The sequence below is a fragment of the Anabrus simplex genome, chromosome 1, assembly GCF_040414725.1.
Source record: "Anabrus simplex isolate iqAnaSimp1 chromosome 1, ASM4041472v1, whole genome shotgun sequence".
In the NCBI taxonomy this organism is placed as follows: Eukaryota; Metazoa; Arthropoda; class Insecta; order Orthoptera; family Tettigoniidae; genus Anabrus; species Anabrus simplex.
In genome coordinates this window covers 686,785,846-686,810,627 of record NC_090265.1, presented here as the reverse complement: position 1 = coordinate 686,810,627, position 24,782 = coordinate 686,785,846, and the positions used below count along the sequence as shown (strand labels likewise).

Below are 24,782 nucleotides of genomic sequence, written 5' to 3'. Positions count from 1 at the left end.
CCAGCTCTGTCCCGTCTCCCGAATGCAGAGCCGTAGAGCCACGATAGAGCCGTGGCCACCCCTCCTCTGCTCGGTTGCCGGTCAGAGTGCAGAGCTGTTGGACCACGGACCGGCCATTTGAGGGCCGAGACCCACTCTGCATCCACCGACCGAGCTTTGAGATACGATATTGCGTGGTGTGGAAGCATGGCACGGTGCAGTTGGAATGAAAGTGAAGAAGTAATTAAGTTTCAGTAAATCGGACAATAACAGTATTACACCAGACTGAAATGAGCGAAGTGAGAGTGGACGCGTAAGGAATGAGAATGGATGAAGCGCGCGCGACGAAACACGCTGAGGTACACGCAACTCTTTCTCGTGAACTAATGGTCGCCTTAACCTGGGATTTGTGCTAAATTAATCTCTGAACTTTTGTTTCCAGTACTTCCGCTCAAAGGTTCCGAGGCAATGATTGCGCTAGCTTTCACTGCATTGTGAAACCACCCATGCAAATACAAGAACGTCACTTTCATTTCGCATATATATATGTGTATATAAAGGCAATGAATGTAAAATGCATTCTTTTGAGTCTCTACTGTAAACGTCTCAAGATAGCAAAATGAAATGGCGTATGGCTATTAGCGCTGGGAGTGTCCGAGGACAAGTTCGGCTTACCAGGTGCAGGTCTTTTGATTTGATGTCCGTAGGCAACCTGCGCGTCGTGATGAGGATGAAATGATGATGAAGACGACACATACACCCAGCTCCCGTGCCAAAGGAATTAACCAATTATGGTTAAAATTCCCGACCCTGCTTGGAATCGAACCCTGGACCCCTTTGACCAAAGGCCAGTAAGCTAACCATTTAATTGCGGAGCCGGACGTTTGAAGATAATCTGAGCTGAACTGCTATAACAATGAATGTTTAATTAGGTAGCTGCATTTTCCTAGTGATCTTACTTGAATCATCTCCGTCAGCGGGTAAAGCGGCACTCAAATGTTCCGCGTCACGAAGGGGTGAAGAGCTGCAAAAGAACTGGGATTGATGAGGAGAAAGCCTATCTATTTGAAGGCGGCAGAGTATGAAAATGTGTGTCCGGCTCTGGATGAATGGTCATCGTGCTAGCTTTCAGTTCAGAAGGCCCCGTGGTCGATTCCCGGCCTGGTCAGGGATTTCATCTTTGTCTGGTTAACTCCTCTAACTCGGGGACTGTGTATTTGTGTTCGTCTTAATACACTTCTCGTCATTTACATACAGTATATTATTCTACAAACCTTCACAGAAATACGTAGTACTGAATACTTCCCTCCACATAGGGTTGGCGTCGGGAAAGGCATCGAGTTTATTGTATTTTCCGAACCCGGACTCCTGCTAGGCGGTTCTTTTGGGCTCCTCTTCTAGCCAACAGCACGAGGGTTACCCATCCAAGCCCAGTGTAACTTAACTTCGGAGACTTCATGGTATCCAGCGTTTCAACATGGCAATTAATTATCATTAAAGTAAAATGCATGTGTTGTTGAATTCGGAATATATGGGAGATATGCACCTTATGTAAAGTAGGGATGAATATCCACAGTTTGTAAAATATATTTTTTCTTTAAATTTAGCGAATGGTTTGTTCGAGATAGGAGCTTGAAGTAGAGTGTATGACTCGTACTTCTGAATCTAGCGCTAGATGTACTGACCACATAGCTTCTGTTGTACATGCTAGGGCGAGCATGTGCTTGCGATTGTGACGGAACTGACGTCAGATCTGCGTTGCCTACGGCCAAATACAGTAGAGACAATACGCAACACTCTGCGAGATATCGAGGGACAGCGATTAGAGCTCTGTCTAACGGAGTGACCTGAGAGTTACTGATTCTGTCATAAGAGCACGTGTATTTGTCTGTGAAGTTCTTGGGGTTATTTATGCGTTTGCATTGACATAAGTACGGTAAATAGTAGTGTGTGTCATTCGCTTTATATCTCCTGTCAATATGAGTGGAAAGATATGTGTTGCGTTTGGCTGCAATAACTATGAAGTGCAGAAGGATTCGCGGTCTTTCTTCCGAAAAGAAAATGTAAATACCGTGTTTGCATATATATTCTTCCAGTTACAAAGAGATTTTTATAGAAGGCCTACTTCCTAAACTTCTGACCTGCGCGACCCATATTTTAACTGGCTTATTAAATTGTATTAGTGCAGCAGTTAACCTTCAATACCGATGTGTTGTCGTAGCCGACTACAGTTACAAGCCGGAGTCATGTAAGTTTGACAACGTCCAGTGGAGGCCAAGGTTAAAGCGCGGAATGTAACTTATCCGTGTATGTTGATGTCCAGTGAACTTCGTCTCGTGTTTCGTTTAATTTTTCACAAATATGTTCGATAAGTGATAAGTGATAGAATAAGCATATGCAGAGCCTATTATCGAAATCTTTAACCTTCCATTTTTAATGATCATATATTTCAATATGTTTCCAAAATAGTTTTGATTATTATGTCTTTCCTTATATTTTTGTGATTCATTTTATGGCTGATGATGACATTTTATATGTCGAAACTGGTCCAAAGTTCAATAAAAGTTATTAGTAACATCAACACGTAATTAGTACCGGTATTGAATTGGTGGAACCTAATAGATATCTCATCTAAGTGTCCTAATGTGATGTACAATGCTTTTAAATGAGAAAAAAAAAAAGAAGACAAATCTAGCCGTGAAAAGTTCGGGTAGGTATGCTAAAGCTAAAAAAAGTAATGCATAAATGAAAGATCAAGCCCTTTTACAGCAGTCCATTTCACATCTTGATTATATGTCTAATTTCAGTCTTTAAATAATAACATGTTAAATAATAATTATTCTTCATTCATGTATCCAGAATTGCTTAGCAACTTTGAAGTTAATATTTTAGCAACACTTTCTTTCTAGATGTAATTTATTTATCCATTTCCGTATATACATTTCCATTGATATTTGAATTTAGCGCGAATTTTCAGGTCACGCCACTAGGAGCGCCACCTGCGAATTGTCTCCCATTTTAACAAGGTTAAATCCGGAAGTGTCGCGTATTGTCTCTACTGCATTCGCTTCGGCCGAAGTGAAATAGCGTTGCTCTAGCGCGGAGTATGAACATTAAAATGAAGCGAAACAGATCTACAGTTGATCTAATAAAAAATTAATTATGCGGTGCAGTTATTTCAATTATGATGAAACTTGCAGTGATTTTAAAAGAGTATTTATTAATTAAAAAAACATGTCGAAAGGTCTCTCTCTTTGAGAAGATTCGAAGCCTAATCGTTGTGTTAGTAATATAGCCAACACTTGGTGGTGTTTATTTCAATTTGCTTTACGTCGCATCAACACAGATAAGTTTGATGGCGACGATGGGATAAAAAACAGCTACAAGTGGAAAGGAAGCTGCCGTGGACCTATATTAATTAAGGTACAGCCCCACCATTTGCCTGGTGTGGAAATGCGAAACCACGGAAAACTATCTTCAGGGCTGCCGACAGTGGGGCTCGAAACCATTATCCCCGAGTGCAAGCTCACAGCTGCGCAAGCCTAACTGCACGGCCACCTCGCTTATTATATACTGTACTTGGTGCTATGTCCCAATATGGAAATGAGGAATGTAGGTAATACAGAACAGTTAATGCTATTTTTGATCTGCTGATTCAATGTGGTACCTAAAGTTCAACATCGATAGATGTGCTTCTATTTCTCCTCTGAAATCTCGTAAACCTATTTTCGGCACATTAAAGAACTAGCAGCAGACAAAATTCCGAACATTGAAGGGAATTTTAACAATTTTTCACTTCCTTATCTTTCTGGCCTTCTTCCAACTAAGTTACTAAGTTACGCCAACTCTTTGTGGAGAGATGTATTGACTATTGCATGTTTCTATGTTGGTTGGTTAGTGTAAATGAAGATGTGTATTCAGATTAACACAAACACCCAGCCTTCAAACTAGAGGAACTAATTAAATGTCAGCCCAGCCGGGAATTGAACCCGTGACCCTTTGAACCAAAGACCAGTAACACTGACCATCCAGTCAAAGAGCCAGACACGTTAAACAATTATTATTATTATTATTATTATTATTATTATTGTTGTTGTTGTTGTTGTTGTTGTTGTTGTTGTTATTATTATTATTATTATTATTATTATTATTATTATTATTATTATTATTATTATGTTACGGGGGTACCCGTGGAGCAGAAAGAGTTGAAAGAAGGTGCTGGGGTGAATGGGTCTAACTATAATATCAAAGTTAATTTAAAACTTTAACGAAGGTTATATTTCTTTAGAATTTCAAAATCAACAAATAACAATATAACAGGTACAATTAGCAATTTTGGAACAAGTCAAGGAAAATACAATATTAGTGAATTTGACAGGTCCTGGGCTTCGAGCCCCTCGTTTTACAATGCTTGAGCTCCGAGCTCAAATTTACAATTCAAAGAAGGACAACTAGTAAAGGGCAGAAAATCCCCTAATTCAAAGAGCACTTGCTCTTAAATCTGCAATATCTAGCCTCCCAGAGGCACAAAATTTGAGAAAGAGCTAACAGGCTCTCCATTTCCTTTCAGCCTCCTTGAGGCAATATCAAAAATTGTTCACTCTGGCCTTCTATGGCCCAACTTACAATGTGAAACAGGGGTATCTTGTACCCAACCTACAGGGCCTTAGTGAAAAAGAACAGGTTAAATAAACGGCCCAAGTACAATCTGAAAGGAGTCGAAGACTGAGCTAAAGAAAAAACAACTTTAAAAACCTATAGGGCGCTTGGCTGACAAAACAGGGGCTATTCCCAAACTACTGAGGTAGCACTCATGGAGATAACTTTAATACATTACAGAAACAAAACGAGATGAAGGGGAGCTCGAGAGGGTACATCACTCTCAATCCCCGATTACAGTAGATTTTATGAATTTATTACATTAGCCGGCAGAAAGTTACATTTTTAGGATTACATGATTAATGATTTCGGACCTTTCCCTCGGGTTAAACTGCAGAGCCAGCAAGAAAGTAAGAAAGATGTTATATGGCCATTACCTTTGAGAAGCTCTAGCCGCTGACGAAGAGGCCTCTCGCCTCCTGCTTGACACACACGCACAGTAAGATGACAATCAATTGGCCAAGAGATGTGAAAAGCCGCAGTTTATAAACCCTCAGGGAAGGTTCGAGATCTTTCACGAATAAACCAGCCACACCCTCACAATTTATTGGTTAATTTAAAAGTTACACTCAAAATCGAAGAAGACTGTGATTGGTAGAAAATCAATTACAGAAATTAGGGATTGGCTAGATTCAAAATTGGCAGAAATAAAAAGGAAATATTGCCAACCCAAAAATAAATGAACATCAATTAGTTAAAAAAACTTATGAATACAAAACTTCTTTAAATCAAAAGTTATTTCACTTCGCACCAGGGTGCATGATCATAGTTTTTTGGTAGTGTCATCTATGGGAGAATATCCCAACTTCTTGATGAATGGCAAACAAAACAAGTAGAAATACGGTCAGTTCAGGAAACTTCACAATAACAATAACAAAATTACATTTCTGTGGTGACATCTTCTGAGTAAATTTATAAGTTAGTCTAGTTTCAATTTCACTGTTTCACCAGTAGAGGAGTTCTTTTAGGTGCTAGATTTAAATGTGCGGTGTTGGGGTGTACCTCTCGGTACTATTATTATTATTATTATTATTATTATTATTATTATTATTATTATTATTATTATTATTATTATTATTATTATTATTATTATTATTATTATTATTATTATTATTATTACAATGACTATTCAGATGTTAGCTTTATATTTATCAAAATATTGAGCTAGCTGGATCTCACAGTACTTTTTGCAATGTTTGCAGGTTAGGTGTGTGCATCCTCGCAGGTCTCATACTGCCATGTCTGGGGGGCCACACACAACACTTACACCCTCCAAAAGAGATAGATCCCCTCCCTGCAGCACCAAAGGTGAAGATGCCTCATGTGCCACCAGCAGAAGTGACCGCATTCATCGCACAGGCAGAGGCTGCCATGACGGACCGCTTTGAGAAGTTAGAACCAGCGATATCCAACAAAGGTAAGCTCCTCTTATATAGTCACATCTTATACAAGACACAGACTTAACTGATTTTAAGGACCATTTACTTTCATCATTCAGATTGTTAATGTAATTCAAAAATTTCAGTCTTAACAAACAGATGTAATACCTCCCCACAGAAGCTGTTACTGGGCCTTTTGTGGTCAGTTTTTGAGTTGCTGATGGGTTACATTGGTGAGATGGGATTCACCTGCATCAATAATAATAATAATAATAATAATAATAATAATAATAATAATAATAATAATAATAATAATAATAATAATAATAATAATAATAATAATAATAATAATAATAATAATAATAATAATAACAAACATACATACATTATCATTATAGACTGTTATGCTTTTCAGCGTTCAGTCTGCAAGCCTCTGAGAATTTACTAAACGTTGCCACAATCCTCGATTTGCAACTAGTGTTGTGGCCTCATTTAGTTCTATACCTCTTATCTTTAAATCGTTAGAAACCAAGTCTAACCATCGTCGTCTTGGTCTCCCTCTACTTCTCTTACCCTCCATAACAGAGTCCATTATTCTCCTACGTAACCTATCCTCCTCCATTCGCCTCACATGACCCCACCACCGAAGCCGGTTTATGCGTACAGCTTCATCCATCGAGTTTATTCCTAAATTAGCCTTTATCTCCTCATTCCAAGTACCCTCCTGCCATTGTTCCCACCTGTTTGTACCAGCAATCATTCTCGCTACTTTCATGTCTGTTACTTCTAACTTCTAGAATAAGATAGCCTGAGTCCACCCAGCTTTCGCTCCCGTAAAGCAAAGTTGGTCTGAAAACAGACCGATGTAAAGATAGTTTCGTCTGGGAGCTGACTTCCTTCTTACAGAATACTGCTGATCGCAACTGCGAGCTCACTGCATTAGCTTTACTACACCTTGATTCAATCTCACTTACTATATTACCATCCTGAGAGAACACACAACCTAAATACTTGAAATTATCGACCTGTTCTAGCTTTGTATCACCGATCTGACATTCGATTCTGTTGAATTTCTTACCTACTGACATCAATTTAGTCTTTGAGAGGCTAATTTTCATACCATACTCATTGCACCTCTTTTCAAGTTCCAAGATATTAGACTGCAGGCTTTCGGCACAGTCGGCCATTAGGACCAAGTCGTCAGCATAGGCCAGACTGCTTACTACATTTCCACCTAATTGAATCCCTCCCTGCCATTTTATACCTTTCAGCAGATGATCCATATAAACTACGAACAGCAAAGGTGAAAGATTACAGCCTTGTCTAACTCCTGTAAGTACCCTGAACCAAGAACTCATTCTACCATCAATTCTCACTGAAGCCCAATTGTCAACATAAATGCCTTTGATTGATTTTAATAATCTACCTTTAATTCCATAGTCCCCCAGTATGGTGAACATCTTTTCCCTCGGTACCCTGTCATATGCTTTCTCTAGATCTACGAAACATAAACACAACTGCCTATTCCTCTCGTAGCATTTTTCATTTACCTGGCGCATACTGAAAATCTGATCCTGACAGCCTCTCTGTGGTCTGAAACCACCCTGGTTTTCATCCAACTTCCTCTCAACGACTGATCGCACCCTCCCTTCCAAGATGCCAGTGAATACTTTGCCTGGTATACTAATCAATGAGATACCTCGATAGTTGTTGCAATCCTTCCTGTTCCCTTGCTTATAGATAGGTGCAATTACTGCTTTTGTCCAATCTGAAGGTACCTTACCAACACTCCACGCTAATTTTACTACTCTATGAAGCCATTTCATCTACGAAACATAAACACCTTCCCACTGTACTTCACCATTTCAGGTCTAATTTCATCTATTCCTGCTGCCTTATGACAATGGAGTTTATTTACTATCCTTTCCACTTCCTCAAGCATAATTTCACCAACATCCTTTTCCTCCTCCCCATGAGCTTGGCTGTTTGCAACACCACCATGATGATTTCCTTTTACATTGAGAAGATGTTCAAAATATTCCCTCCACCTCTCCAGTGATTCCCTGGGATCTATTATGAGTTCACCTGAATTACTCAAAACACTGTTCATTTCCTTTTTCCCTCCCTTCCTAAGATTCTTTATTACTGTCCAGAAAGGTTTCCCTGCTGTTTGACCTAACCTTTCCAGGTTATTACCAAAATCTTCCCATGACTTCTTTTTGGATTCAACAACTATTTGTTTCGCTCTGTTTCTTTCATCTACGTACCAATCCCTGTCTGCCTTGGCCCTTGTTTGGAGCCATTTCTGATAAGCTTTCCTTTTACATTTACAGGCTGCTCTCACTTCATCATTCCACCAAGATGTTCGCCTTTTCCCATCTTTACACACAGTTGTTCCTAGGCATTCCCTTGCTGTTTCCACTACAGCATCCCTGTATGCCACCCATTCACTTTCTATATCCTGAACCTGTTTACTATCTACTGTTCGAAACTTCTCACTAATCATATCCATGTACTTCTGTCTAATTTCCTCACCCTGGAGATTTTCTACCCTTATTCGCTTGCAGAGAGATTTCACTTTCTCTACCCTAGGCCTAGAGATACTTAGTTCACTACAGATCAGATAGTGGTCTGTATCATTGAAAAATCCCCGGAAAACTCAGTACGTTCCTAACATATTTCCTGAATTCGAAGTCTGTTAAGATATAGTCGATTATGGATCTGGTACCCCTAGCCTCCCATGTGTAGCAGTGAATAGCCTTATGCTTGAAGAATGTATTCGTAACAGCTAAACCCATACTAGCACAGAAGTCCAGCAAACGCTTCCCATTCCCATTAGCTTCCATATCTTCCCCACATTTACCAATCACCCTTTCGTATCCTTCGGTTCTATTCCCAACTCTCGCATTGAAATCGCCCATTAGCACTATTCTATCCTTGCTGTTCACCCTGACCACGATGTCACTCAATGCTTCATAAAACTTGTCAGCTTCATCCTCATCTGCACCCTCACATGGTGAATACACGGACACAATTCTTGTCCTAATTCCTCCAACTGACAAATCTACCCACATCATTCGCTCATTTACGTGCCTAACAGAAACTATGTTGTGTGCAATGGTATTCCTGATAAAGAGCCCTACCCCAGACTCTGCCCTTCCCTTTCTAACACCCGTCAAGTACACTTTATAATCTCCCACCTCTTCCTCATTATCTCCCCTTACCCGAATATCACTTACTCCTAGCACATCTAGATGCATCCTCTTTGCTGACTCAGCCAGTTCTACCTTCTTTCTTCCATAAGCCCCATTATTATTGATAGCTCCCCATCGAAGTTGTTTCCAAGGAGTCCCTCGCCTGTCAAATGGGAGTGGGACTCCATTACTCCCATAGGTCCGAGGCTTGTTTAAATTGTTCTGAGCTCGGTAAATTCATGAAGCAGGATGCTGCCCTACTTGCACATAGTCCAAGTGAGGATCTCTCCTCTAACGGGTTATGGACCACCGGTGAATTGTATAGTTCTAGCCGCCTGAGCACAAGGAGGGCCACGACTCAGAATATGTCCGAGATGCCCACTCTCATTCCATAGCAACTGGTATCCCGACTCTCAGGACCACTTACTAGGCCACTCAGCCGTTGCCCATGGTTCACGAAGTAGGACGTGACTACAGTAACCCACAAACATGAACCATCCCACAAACATAATAATAATAATAATAATAATAATAATAATAATAATAATAATAATAATAATAATAATAATAATAATAATAATAATAATAATATTTGTTTTTTGTTTTTTTTGCGAGGGAGTGTGGAAAATCTTTCATAAGACACTTGTGAGGGTCCGCACTCAACAAGTGTGTGGAGATTCTTACCCATCAAAAACCACACTCCCTTTTCCCACGACGTTTATCTCCGCCCCGGAAACGGCTCTCGCATTACTTCAGGACGGATGTCGTGCTTAATGCATCTTGTGCTTCATCTTCTTTCTCCTGCTTTACTGTCTGTCGTAATCATCCAGGTCCTTCTTCTTCTGACGCAGAATATTTTCTACGTAAACTGCCACCTGGTCCCAAGATTCTTGACTTCGTAGCATTACTGACACGATCCCTTCTGGCGTCATTTCTCCCTATATAACTTCTAAGCATCTTATTTGTGGCAGCCAATGAACACACACAAAGAAAGTATGTAATACGTCATCGATATCAAGAAGTTATGATGAAATATACCAAAACATAGGAAACATAATAGATACTATGCGGAAGAGGTGATTGATAGTTTTTGGACATTTATACAGAATGGATGACAACAGGTTAACCAATAGATCTTCAAATGTCTTTGGAACAAGAAATCAACAACAACCTGGATTCATGAAGTCAGGAAAGACTTGGAAAGAAACAACATAAGGGGAGAAGAAGCAACAGAGAGAGAGATTTTTAGAAAGGAAGTGTTAAAAATGGAAGGATTCCAAGTTTGGGAGGGAAAGAAAACAGGCTCAAAATGGTCTGAGGAGGGGAAAAGGAGGCACAGTGAGCAGATGAAGGAGTATTGAAGAAGGAACAACAAAGGATGAAGCATTGAAATTGTCTCGTGGTCCCTAGAAGACTCTAACGAAGAAATAATAATAACATACACACATATACCTGTACACCTGTAACTATGGGTTACACTTTCCCCAGGTGGTCAATGGCTGTGGTAATTGTACAAAATAATATAACAACATTAAGGAACATTTAAAATTGTATTGATTACATTATTTAAATCAAGCACTTAATGAAACATACAATTACTTGTTTCTCTATATTAAGCATCTAAGATTTGAGCACAATGTCTTCAAATAGTTCACATACTGTATAATACTCGTAATTATAATAATAATACTTTATTAACGGAAATACCATTTTACATAACAGTAGAGAAGTATAGACAAAACACAGTAAAAAGAAAGTTCAATGGAGTATAAGTAGAAAAAATATGTACAGATATATACACAGGATATATTACAAGTAAGCACAGGAAAGTAATACAAAAGTAATACAAAACTCGTATCTTCTAAATGTCTTCAATGTTCAACTACCAGTTGGATGAATGGTTGAAACCAAGTAGGCCTGCTGTTGTAGTTGCCACATAGCCTACTCCTGTCAAACAGCATCAAGGGATCTGCTCAAAGCTTTACATCACCATCCAATGGACAAATCACCATCAACAGCGTCATATGCCCTCACTTCATAGCAGCTCTGCAGAGAGGTTTGGAATTGAATCCAGGCTTTTGGCACACAATCTGGTGATTAGAAATTGTATACCGGTACCACCACCTCTCCTACCCTGCTGGCCAATATTCTGATGGTGACATTATTTCCAAACCGGCTAATCACAGTGTCAGACCATATAGACTTGATGCCTAACGATCATGACCACCAGGGGACAACAAGTATTATTAACTATTATGCACAATATACCATAGATGTTTTCCCTATGATGCAGGACTTTTGGGCTACCCTGTAGAATATTCAAGATTTGGATTGATTTTCACTTCTATGTATGCCCTTCATGCCATACTGTCTTCTTTTCCCCACAGTTAAGCCCTTCTTTTCCTCTTTTGAGGCAGATGACCTAGATGATAACACTGTTAGAATTATCGTCATCATCATAATGAAGCCATTTTATTAAGTACTTTGAATGAAATGGCGTATGGCTTTTAGTGCCGGGAGTGTCCAAGGACAGATGCAGGTCAGATGCAGGTCTTTTGATTTGACTCCCGTAGGCGACCTGCGCGTCGTGATGAGGATAAAATGTTGATGGAGACGACACATACAGCCAACCCCCGTGCCAGCGAAATTAACCGATTATGGTCAAATTTCCGACCCTGCCAGGAATCAAACCCGGGACCCCTGTGACCAAAGGCCACCATGCTAACCATTTAACCATTGAGCCGGACAGTACTTGGAATGATCCACCTGAAATGAGAGTGGGTGACAGATTTAAAAAAAAGGAATGTTATTGGTACTTTTCCAACTTTTCTTCCATTTTCACAAAGCCAAATTTAGAATTTAGACCACATTTCTGGTGTTTCAGGAGTTCAGCAGCCCCAAGGAACTCCAGCTTGGTTCATGGCAGCCTCTCATGCCAGCAAGACAATTGCCCGCAACCTCAGTCGTGTGGCCCTCGTTTCGGAGGAGGCTACCAAGTACCTCACTCATGCGTAAGTAACATGTAACTTGGTACCTATTTTGTGGAGTTCAACTTAAATATGTACCTTTCAGTATGAATTTTGCTGTTCATACTGAGAGATAACTAGTTTAATCAATAAAACCTGAATGACATGGGTTTGATTCTCCATCAGGAAGTCAAGAATTTAGAAACAAGAAGCACTTGGCTTCTTGATTCACTCACAATCAGTCCACACCAGAAATGAGTACTTGATTAATTCTTCAAATAAAGGGAGCTAAGTGCAAAACTAATCACTCTATCTCACTTAGTGCTGAACTTATGAATAGTCCAAGTCTTTTATCTTCTACTCTCCAGAGCTGTATAGAGATTACTTTGCTTTCAGATCAGTTGAAATTTGAAGGAAATGTTTCAAGAAATTTTTCACAATACTCAGATCTACTATAATATACTCAAACAGAGGCCATGAAGGCCCTTGGGTGAATGGAAAGTAAAGGCTTCTGTTATCCATAATTTTGGCAGTTATGCCCAACCAACTTTGCCTCCAGGAGTTAACTTGGTACTCATTTTTGGAGTCAGCTGGGTAAACCTCAGATCAGCAGCCTCTCTGGAAATGGAAATTCTCTTTCTAAATTTTTTAACTGATGGAAAACCAAACCCACACCCTTCTGAGTGAACTAAGAACATCCTTACTGCATCAGCTAGGCAGCTCCTAGTTAATAAATTCACTCTATAAAAGGCGTCAGCAAAAAAAGCGAAACACTATGTTTTTCAGACAAAATTTAATGTTAGTCCATTTGAAATCTTGTATAAATTAAATGTTATGACTTTACAACAGTAAGTTAATTAGCCCCTTTGAGAAGTCTCAGCGCAATAATTGATAAACATTAATGATCGTGACACTCACAACGCCAATATTGCCATTTCCTGCCATTGGACAAGATAACCACAAACAGCTGTCTTAAGGTATATCGCTGTGAATTATCGTGGCGCATATTTTTGTGGACATTATGGCTTGTCAACAATAGTTAGTCTCGCTTTTAAGTCAGGTCATATTGGCTCTTTTACCCGAAAACGCAGCAAAGGCCATGGTGTTAGTGGAGGATGGGCACAGTATATGCTATGTAGCAAGCGTTATAGGCACATCTTGTTCTAACATGTACAGAACTGTTAAAAGGTTCAGAGAGGACAATATCTAGACTGGGAGGCCTGGTTCTGGTCATAGGAGAAGCACTACTGAGCACGATGATCGCTTTCTCGTAATGCAAGTTCTTCGTGCTTGTCACACAACAGCAAGTATGAGGCACGAACATAAGCAAAATTACAGTAAGGAGGAGGTTGTGTGAAGTGGATTTAAAGTCCAAAAGACCACACACAGGACCTCTGCTTACAAGTGAGCACCATGCTTCTCGGCTGCAGTTCGTCAAAGCCCATCAAAACCAGACTGTGGATCTATGTAGCTCAGTGCAGTTTACGGATGCATCCAGATTCTGTTTGAGGGCACCGGATGGAAGGGAGTGAGTACTGTGAAGGTCTGGGGAACATTATTCACCCTGTATTTTCTCTGCAGGATACCGTTCAATGGAGACTCTGTGATGGTCTGTGCTGGGATTACCACTGATGCATGCATGGAGCTTGTGTTTGTCGAGAATGGAAGAATGACAGCCCACCAATACATCAAAGAGATTTTACTGGACCACATGGTACCTTTGGCACCTATCATTGGTGAGAACTTTATCCTGATGCATGACAATGCTCGCCCACACATTGCTGTTAGTGTACGTGAGTACCTGGATGAAGTTGGAATAGAGCGTATGCTGTGACCTGCTCATAGTCCCGACCTAAATCCAATAGAGCAAGTCTGGAATATGCTTAGGAGACGTGCTAGGAGGCACTCCCCAGACACACTGGCTCAAATTCGGGCTGTGCTCCAGGAAGAATAGGAGTTCATACCACAAGAGAACATTCAAGATTGCATCCTGGGCATGCCTGATCAAATCACAGCTGTAACTGTGGTTGGAGGTGGTAATACTTGTTAATGTGTTGAAAACATGTGGACAAATGGACTGCATATGAAATGGTGCAGAGCTCCAGTTTTCAACATTTCCAAATTTGTGTTGGTTATGATTGTCATAATCAATAATGTTTCTCAATTATTGAGCTGAAACTTTTGAAATTATATTACTGTAATGTTATAATATTTTATTTTTACCAGGTTTCAAGTGGACTAATATTATATTTTGTCTGAAATATGTAGTGTTTTGCTTTTTTGCTGGTGAGTGTATTTTTCTCATTTCTACAAACTAATGTTCAGCAACATAGAGTACTGTATGATCTTATTCACCACCCTTCAATATTCTAAAATCCTCCGCCAGGTTTCAACCTGCAATCTTCGGATCCAGAAGCTGACACTCCACCCTGATTCACAGAGGGATTTTGTGAAGTTCACCTTTACTTGATGTGTTCCTTGATGTTATTTATAATCATATCAGTTGATATGCCATTCACTGTCATTATCTTTCCTTTCTTTGCCTGCAATTTAAGGCCTGATTAAGACATCAGAAGCTTCTTGGTACATTATTGTTTGCCGAGTTTCTAAATTGTGAGAGCTTTTTCTTTGTCTATAGAAAATAGAAAATAGAAATTCAGTATAATCTCATACATTTTTGTCTACACCACTCATAAATATGAACTCTTAGAGCACCACAAGAAACTTAAGGGTTATATTTAGAATCTACAAATTCAGAAATAGACTTTAAGGTTCTTACAATTTCCAAGTGACCAAATTCAAAGCTTTGTTCCCACTGGGTTCCTCAACACCTAACGGAAGACCATAAAGAGCAAAGAAGAAACATTTGTGTGGAATTGCTTGCTTGTTATGAGGCTGAAGGTGACAATTTCTTGTCATTGTCACAGGCAATGAAACATGATTCATCACTTCGAACCAGAAACAAAACGGCAATCCATGGAGTAGTGCCACACCAACTCTCCCACGAAGTAAAAGTTCAAAACCGTACCCTCAGCACTGCTCTCTAGTAACAATGAGTATCAGACATTCCAGGAATAGTTGTAGAAGTGTGGAGGGATGTATAATACTGCACTGCATATAAATTTTTCACATTTTCTGGTCATCAGAAAGGGAATATAAACTGTTGATATAGATTGAATTAGATTACACATCAGCTTTATTGATGGCAAAATTAGGGTTATAGGTCCTGTCTTACACTTAATACAATAACATAATTAAAATACAGTAATAACAATGCATGACTGCTAATAGTATAAGTATTTCAGAAAATCAATAATTCTACAACTAACCCTAATACATAATTATAAACTTAAGAACATCAATATTAGACCATTCACTCACACATTCATACCTCACTTATCTTGCAAGTTAGTTTGATGAATCAAACAAGTACCTTCAGCAGCCCACCTTAAATTTCTTAAGGGAAGTCATATTCCTAATGTTGGCTTAAAGTGGAAATTCCATGACTGGCAACAGAGATTGCAAAAGAGTGATTGTAGGTAGCAGTACTGTGTAAAGGTACGATGAGAGAGGAACTGGATTGGGTATGATGATTGATGAGATGAATTTAAAATGGGCAGATAGGAAATTTGGTGTACCAGAATTGAGTATTCTGTGGGGAAGAGAAATTGAATGCAGTTTACGACAATCTTGCACTCAAAACTATGACAGATTCCTATAATATGGTGTTATATGACTATCATAACGTAGAATAAATATAAGTGTAACGTAGCTATATATTGTATTTCTCAGCCAATTTCAGTTTTTAAAAATTGGAATTTTGTTTGGGACATCTCTAACTATTCCCACTTCATCTCGTAGATTCATTAATTTCCGATAGGTGGCAGCGCTAACTATCCTTCAAATTGACATCTGTAACAGAGGTACGTACCAAACAAAGACCAGTTATTAAGTTTCTTTTGACAGAAAACCAGGGCATTACAGATATTCATAGGAACTTGCAGAATGTCTACTGGCAGTGGTCAAAAGCATGGTGAGTTGTTGGGCGAGGCGTGTTTCATCATTACAACAAGGTCAACAAATCTGTCTGATCTCCCATGTGCCAGCCGGTCGCACACAGCTGTGATGCCTGCAAAGTTGGAACATGTGGACACCCGTATTCAAGGTCATCGACAGATCACAGTCAAACACCCACTGATGAACTTGACATCTCTGTTGGTAGCGCTGACACACTTATCTACCAGTTGCAGTATTCAAAGCTTTGTTCCCACTGGGTTCCTCAACACCTAACGGAAGACCATAAAAAGCAAAGAAGAAATGTCTGTGCGGAATTGCTTGCTCGTTATGAGGCTGAAGGTGACAATTTCTTGTCAAACATTGTCACAGGCGATGAAACATGATTCATCACTTCGAAGCAGAAAAAAAACTGCAATCCATGGAGTGGCGCGACACCAACTCTCCCACGAAGGAAAAGTTCAAAACCGTACCCTCAGCTGGTAGAAGTCATGGCTACGGTCTTCTGGGACTCTGAAGGGGTTATTCTGTTCGATGTCCTCCCTCAATCAACTCTGAAGTGTATTTTGCTACTGTAAGGAAATTGAAGAAATGACTTCAGCATCTTCATAGCCACAAAAATGCAAATGAACTTCTCCTTCTCCACGGCAATGTAAGACCTCACACAAGTCTGCGCACCCGACAGGAACTCACAAAACTTCAGTGGACTGTTCTTCCTCATCCACCCTAGAGCCTGGATCTCATGCCGTCTGAATTCCATATGTTTGGCCCAATGAAGGGTGCACTCCGCGGGAAGCACTACATGGATGATGGGGAATTTATCGACGCAGCACGATGTTGGCTCCAACATCGACCAGTCGAGTGGTACCATGGAGGTATACAGACCCTCACATTACAGTGGGATAAGGTTGTAGCATTGAATGGAGATTATGTTGAAAAATAGGGTATTGTAGCAAAAGGATTGGGGAATAACATGCTGTATTTGAATCCTCAATAAACTCAGATGCTTTTAGAAAAAGAAAGTGTTGCAGTACATATTGAACTCCCTTTGTATTTATTGTTCAGTCCAGTTTGTTATTACTGTCCTGAGATTTGTCCATTAATACTGTGTCCCAGTAGTCAAGGATTTATGACTAAAATGTATGGTCATTTGTTGGGAAGAGTGGAAATACACTTGTCTTATGAGAATATTATTCAGTGGCAGATAAGAGTGGTTAGGAATAAGGTTGTTTGGCTTAAAGCAGTGGTCATCTGGAGAAGTTTCACTCTGTTCTGTTTATTAATAGTTGAATTGGCCTCAATTTTCATAAAATCAAAAATTAATACAATGATGATTATATGTTTCTTGTTTCCCTGACAGATTTCGACTAACACGTGATCAAGTAACCTACGGCTTACCAATCATGGATGTACGAGACACGCCTCTAGGAATTCGGTGCCCCTTGGAGGTTGATTTTCCTTGTCAGCCACGCAAGTATCGAGCTTTTTCAGGCTATTGTAACAACGTCCAGAGCCCTCACTGGGGCAACGCTAACACACGATACCTGCGCTTCTTACCCGCTGAATACAGTGACAGCGTCAGTCTACCACGAGGTGGGGGCCAGCAACAACAGAACTCACTACCAAGTGCCCGAGAAGTGTCTCTAGCAGTGCATAGAGATGCTGACCTGCCACATCCTCACCTCATGGCCATCACCGCTGTGTGGGGAGAGTTCATAGCCCATGATATGTCTCACACCCCACAGATGACTGGTAAGATATCATTCACTGAGTTGTATTGATACAAATGAAACTAGTTTATTTATAACCTAGTTGTATATAATTTTGAAAGCATAGGTTTTAAAAACTTCCAGCAATATAGCATTGTTTTACATATAATAATGTTGTATTTCTTCTTCTTGGTCAGTCAAACATGTAGATATAGCCAGATGCTCTTCCTGATGTCTACCCTATGTGGAGGGATTTATTTACTATTGTATGTTTCTGTGGTGGATGGTACAGTGATGTGTTATATCTAGTACCTGAGCCAGAGGAATTAACCATATGCAGTTCAAATCCTTGCCAAGGCATGAACACAGAAGGCCAGTACACAGACCATTGAACCCAGGAGCCTGACCAATATACGCAATGTTACTGATTTAAATGTAATTCTTACTATATGTAACTTACTTTCACTCTCAAGATTTAGTTGTTTACCTCATCCAGCACCCAATGAGTTGGGATGTTTATGGCACCTTTCTATGTCCCTTGTGCCCTTTCTGCAAAGACCTAATGTCTCCTGGTATGGGCTAGAGCAATTCTGTTACTTCTATTGACCTGTTTCAGCCAGTCCCCGCTATGACTGGTGTGAAAATGTTGCTCATAGGGTCAGATGATGGATGCATTTCTGTGGGCTAGGCAGTAGCAACTTCTGGTTCAATGAGGAAAGCAGCAGGAAAGCACCTCACTCCTCATTTCCCTAGTATGCCTCTTCTGTGATACCTAGGCCATCTATGACAGCTAATAGTGGAGCTGTTGAGGATCCAACCAGCCTTCGGGCTGAGGACTGAACATACATCAATCTCCCTCTATTTAACCACGATTGTTTCTCTTTAAATGTCTTCCAATCCAAGTATCTTATACAATTCTTGATCACTTCCAACCATCTTAGTCTGGATCTCTCTCTTGCCCTCTCACCTTCTATCTGGGTCTCCATCATCCGCTTTGGCATCCTTCCCTCTTCCATCCTCTTAACATATCTAAACCATTTAAATTTATCCCTATCCATTCTATCATAAAGCTTTTCCACTCTGATTTCCTTCCAGAAGTCCTCATTTCTTACTCTGTCCTTTCTTGTCTTTCCTATGATACTTCTTAAAAATTTAATTTCACTGGCCTGGATTTTTTCTCCTGTCTTTTTGTCAGAGTCCAGGTCTCTGCTGCATATGTCAGTACTACATCTTGTACATTGTCCCTTTTCACTCCATTGGTACTTCCTTCACACCAGGTTGCTCACACTCTGTAGAATGTATTTATCTGTTGAATCCTTTTACTGATCCAGCCCTGCATCTTGCATCAATTTGTTTCCCAAGTACTTGAAGCTCTCCACAATTTCAGAGTTTTGTCCTTTTATTTTTATAAATCCTTTCCCTTCCCTTTTCTTCTCTAGTCAACACCATTGTCTTACTCTTTTCTACGCTAATTTTAAATGCATAATTTTACTGGGCGAGTTGGCTGTGAGCTTGCATCTGGCAGATAGTGGGTTCGAATCCCACTGTCGGCAGCCCTGAAGATGATATTCCATGGTTTCCCATTTTCACACCAGGCAATTGCTGGGGCTGTACCTTAATTAAGGCCATGGCCGCTTCCTTCCAACTCCTAGGCCTTTCCTATTCCATTGTCGCCATAAGACCTATCTGTGTCGGTGCGACGTAAAGCAACTAGCTAAACTAATAATTAATTGCATAATTTTCAATAATCTCACTCAACATGTTGAGTTGCCCTTGTACTTCCTCTCTGCTCCCTACATTACAATATTGTCTGAAAAAGAGTATTACCGGTACCTTCAGTTCCCTGTCCCCTTGTCTCCTTCACAGTGTCATCCAAAACCATTACAAATAACAGTGATGACAGCACACTTCCTTGTTGTAGTCCAGTTTTATTTCAAAACCACTCTCCTCTCATCACATGAGTCTGGACACTGTTGTTACAATATTTGTACATTGCTTGCACATATTCTATCATTTATTTTCAAAATCCCTTTCTTTTTCATTATTTTCCATGCTCTGGGTACACTATCATTAGCCTTTTTTAAATCAAGGAATGTCATCATCATAACTGTTCTGTAATTGCAATGTTTTTTGTCATTGACTCCCTCATACTGAAGACGGAGTCTAGTGTTGATCTTCCATTTTGAAGCTATTATTGGTCTTCTTGTAACTGTCCTTCCACCTTTCCTCTCATTCTCTTTTCTAGTACCAGTACCCTTTCAGTTTTTTTTTGTTAGAGAACGAGTGTGATTCGTCAATAATTATCACATATCTTGTCTTTGTTCTAAATAGATATCATTACACCTTTACTTCAAATGTTTGGTACTGACATTTATTTCCAAATAGATCTAAGTACAGCCATAGTAGACCAACAGGTTCTGCTGCTATCATCATTTCCACACACAATTCAACCAATCCTGCTGCTTTCCCCACTTTTATTCATTTGACAGTAGGTTTAGTTGTACATATCATTTTTTCATTCTTGCTCTCAGAATACAGCACATGTGTTATCCAATACCAAACTGGAACTAGCTCAAAGATAATACTAAGTTACGGTAATTCTTTATTTTAAGAAAAATAAACAATATCAGGAAATGTTTATAAATAAAGATGTTAAAATTTCCTATCAGGTTACCAAGGAAAAAGGCTGAAATGCTGCAGTGTCACCTTCAACGACTTTCATCCCGAGTGCTTTCCCATTCGTCTGCCTGAGAGAGATCCTGTATACAGCCAGTCAGGAGAGAAATGTCAGGAGTATACCCGCTCAGCAACAGCACCACGCATTGGCTGTACTTTAGGTGAGTTTCATAGTCTTTCTGAAGCCTCCTATTCAGGCTATGCAGTCCAGGTCATGAGTTTTGGTCTGAAAATGCATGTCTTCCAATCTTCTTAAGCAGCAGATAAAATGTGACCCTAGAAATAATCCTCTGCAGGAGGGAATTTGTGCAGCTGGCTTAAGATGACTAGGAACTGATGAATAAGTAAGAGGAGAGTTTCTTAAACTGCTGCTGCCTCTGAGGGGCAATCAGTGGTCTTAGTAGCTGGGAAACTAATACCTCACACATAATCACTGCTGCAGGGGAGACTTCGAGGCTGAGTGTAACAAAACAAACAAACAATTGTCCAAACTTACAAAACTACTACTACTACTACTACTACTACTACTACTGTCATGCATTATCTTTTGGTTCCTTGTGCTTAAGCAACCTTAAGATTAGATGATGTGACAGTGCAGTCAAGTTGAAACTGGAAGAGTCACAATGGTGGAATTACAATTTAGGTTTCAGTACTAATTCCACAGTTGCATGTGTTGTCCTACATTTGTCATTCAAACGCTGCAGTTGTTTCAAGATTGTTGCATTATTTGTTACACTATGAATAACAGATTTTGATCTGCTGAAATTCAGTTTGCAATAAGTGCAGGTGGATAGAATATTGTAGATTGAATATTGCCATATATTATACCCTTGCAAATGCATTTACAATATTATTAATAGTAAAAATGTTTAACTAATTATATTTCATTGCATGTAAACATGTATATACGATGCTCGTAGCTCATTTATTACTGAAGAATAAGAACTGATTGGAATGAGTAGTTCAAACGATAGAGTACTGGCCTTCTGAGCTCAAGTTTGCGGTTTCAATTCCGACTTTGCTCGGTGGTACTCGAATGTGCTCAAATAGGACAGCCTCAAGTCGGCAGGTTTACCGGCACATTAAAGAACTCCTGTGAGACAAAATTCTGACACCTCAATGTCGCAGAAAACCACAGAAGTGGTTAGTGGGATGAATAATAATAATAAGAAGAATCATAATCTTTCCATTTACCCTCGGACTCAGCGAGGGATTCCACCTCTACCGCCTCAAGGGCAGTGTCAGATAGACAAGGAAGAGGGAAGGAAGCGGCCGTGGCCTTACGCTACGTACCATCCCGGCAGTTGCCTAGAAGAGAAGTGGGAAACCATGGGAAACCACTTCAAGGATGGCTGAGGAGGGAATCGAATCCCTCTACACAGTTGACCTCCCGAGGCTGAGTGGAGCCCGTTCCAGCCCTCACTTCAAATTTCGTGGGAGAGCCGGGAATCATACCCGGGCCTCCAGGGGGGTGGCAGCTAATCACATTAACCCCTACACCACAGAGGTGGATAATAATAATAATAATAATAATAATAATAATAATAATAATAATGATAATATACGGGAGCTCTCGAGATGAGTCCAGTACTCTACGTACGTTCAGCGGAGGTCAACTGACGACTCAGCCCAGTCGCGTTGGAAAATCCCTTTTGCCACCAGAGCACAGCAATGTAGATTGTCGCCAGGACAGCACTTACAAGTGAGTATAAGGTTTGATTATGGATGCTTGTATTATCCAAAGGAAAATGATATACGGCCTGTGGTTCATTGTCTTGTTAGCCTTGACTAGAAAAGGCGGGGAGAGATTTTATTTTTATCACCTTTAATTTCTTTTGGAAGACTGTAAGATTCAAAATATAATACAACAGTGAACCAAAAGCCACAATAACCATTGTTGTTGTTGTTGTTGTTGTTGTTGTTGTTGTTGTTGTTGTTGTTGTTGTTGTTGTTGTTGTTGTTGTTGTTGTTGTTGCTATAGTTAAACACTAATGATAAATGAAAGAACGCAAAAAGAAGCACAGTGAAAGGATGAAGAGATTTTTGGAAGACAAGAAGAAACATTGTGTTAAATGAGTTCACACGCGCTCCATAGTTGGGCATAATGAATAATAAAAATTAATGGTAATAATAATAATAATTAGTATTATAATTAAACATTAACAATAAATGAAAATGTATATATTTCAAATATTCACCTTCTTCATACTTATAAATCAGTATTTACTTTGTCGCTAGCACATCCGTTGCGCACCACTACTGGAACTGCAAGCGAGCACATTCAGTACTGTTCCTCCGTCCTCCACTCGCCATTCACTCGCCTTCCGAAGCACCAATTGGTTTCTAAGCAACAGTTTACTACCAGAGAATACCGGATGGAGCACTGCACTCGCACTAACGATTGCAATCTGCTCCGTTCCCAGCTCTACCAGGAATGCTTTGCTATTTGCTTTACGTCGCACCAACACAGATAGGTCTTATGGCGACGATGGGATAGGAAAGGCCTAGGAATGGGAAGGAAGTGGCTGTGGCCTTAATTAAGGTACAGCCCCAGCATTTGCCTGGTGTGAAAATGGGAAACCATGGAAAACCATCTTCAGGGCTGCCGACAGTGGGGTTCGAACCCACTATCTCCCGATTACTGGATACTGGCCACACTTAAGCGATTGCAGCTATCAAGCTCAGTTTACCAGGAATGAGTTAGCTGGAAAATTTATAATGTCCAATAATGAACCATTTATATTGGTATTATAAATTACTCATTCGGGTCCAAATATTTCAGATTCCCTATGGGAATCAACATCTATATCATAAGTGGTATGTTCCGAGCTGTCAGTGGAGAAATGGCGTGGAATGACATCAGTAGATGAATAAGTTTGAGTGGTGTCTTTAAAAGTAGGAAAGATCACAATATGAAGATAAAATTGAATTTCAAGAGGACGAATTGGGGCAAATATTCGTTTATAGGAAGGGGTGGAATAACTTACCAAGGGAGATGTTCAATAAATTTCCAATTTCTTTGCAATCATTTAAGAAAAGGCCAGGAAAACAACAGATAGGAAATCTGCCACCTTGGCGACTGCCCTAAATGCAGATCAGTAGTGATTGATTGATTGATTGATTGATTGATTGATTGATTGATTGATTGATTGATTGATTGATTGATTGATTGATTGATTGATTGATTGATTGATTGATTGATTGGCTGACTGCATTTAAATTGTGTAAGTCCTGGCCTTCTTTGCTGATGGTACTATCAGTTTGTATGCCACATTGTAAACATTCAGTTTTGTTGATGTTTAGTCTTAAACCCTTCTTACATAGGTGGTCTATCCAGCTTAGAGTCCGGAATTCTGAGGTGTGATAGATTCAATCAACAAGAAATACGTCATCAGCATTGACGATTGTCCACGGCTATCAACTACACTGCATCCATGTACAAGATGAGCAGAGTGCTGATCCTGGTGTGGACTCCAACAGTGATTTGTAAAGGAGGTGATGTTCAAACTGGACAGCATACCATACCTCCAACTTTTGCAACACACCTTTAATGGGGAATAAAATCTTGTAGCAGATAGACGATTCATTATCATATATCTGTGAGAAAACAACAAACAAATCCCATGTTGCTACGGCTCTGATGAGCCTTGGCTACTGCTCAACTTGAAGACCTGCAGATTACAAGGTGATGCATGGTCAGTGGAACGACTGTTATTCTTGGCTTTCTAGACTGGGGTCACTATCTTACTATCAGATAGCTCCCCAGTTGTTCTCACATAGACTGAGTAGGCCTCAAACCAGCCCTCAGTTCCAGATAAAATTTGCTGACCTGGCCAAAAATCAAACTTGGGACTTCTGGGTAACAGCAGGCTAACTACTACTAGACCATGTTTTGTTGTTGTTGATGATGTTATTGTTGTTGTGAGTACCTCACAGTGTCATATAACCAACCAATCTCACTGTCAGATTTTATTGAGTTTTTTTAATGGTATTAAATTTCTACAGGTCCTCGAGAACAGATAAACCAAGTGACAGCCTTTCTGGATGGATCTATGATATACGGGAGCTCTCGAGATGAGTCCAATACTCTACGTACGTTCAGCGGAGGTCAAATGAAGACTCAGCCCAGTCGTGCTGGAAAACCCCTTTTGCCACCAGAGGACAGCAATGTAGATTGTCGCCAGGACAGCACTTACAAGTGAGTAT

At 39.9% G+C, this 24,782-nt stretch overlaps 1 protein-coding gene across 1 annotated transcript in view; it reads left to right on the top strand.

Moving 5' to 3' along the window:
* LOC136872134 (uncharacterized) overlaps positions 1 to 24,782 on the top strand; it is a 210,002-nt gene that overhangs the window by 100,584 nt on the left and 84,636 nt on the right. Inside the window, exons 2-6 of the mRNA XM_067145980.2 lie at positions 5,841 to 6,055; positions 12,096 to 12,222; positions 17,552 to 17,943; positions 20,570 to 20,737; positions 24,582 to 24,774. Coding sequence (XP_067002081.2) covers positions 5,841 to 6,055; positions 12,096 to 12,222; positions 17,552 to 17,943; positions 20,570 to 20,737; positions 24,582 to 24,774 — 1,095 coding nt within the window. The remainder of the gene's footprint in view (positions 1 to 5,840; positions 6,056 to 12,095; positions 12,223 to 17,551; positions 17,944 to 20,569; positions 20,738 to 24,581; positions 24,775 to 24,782) is intronic.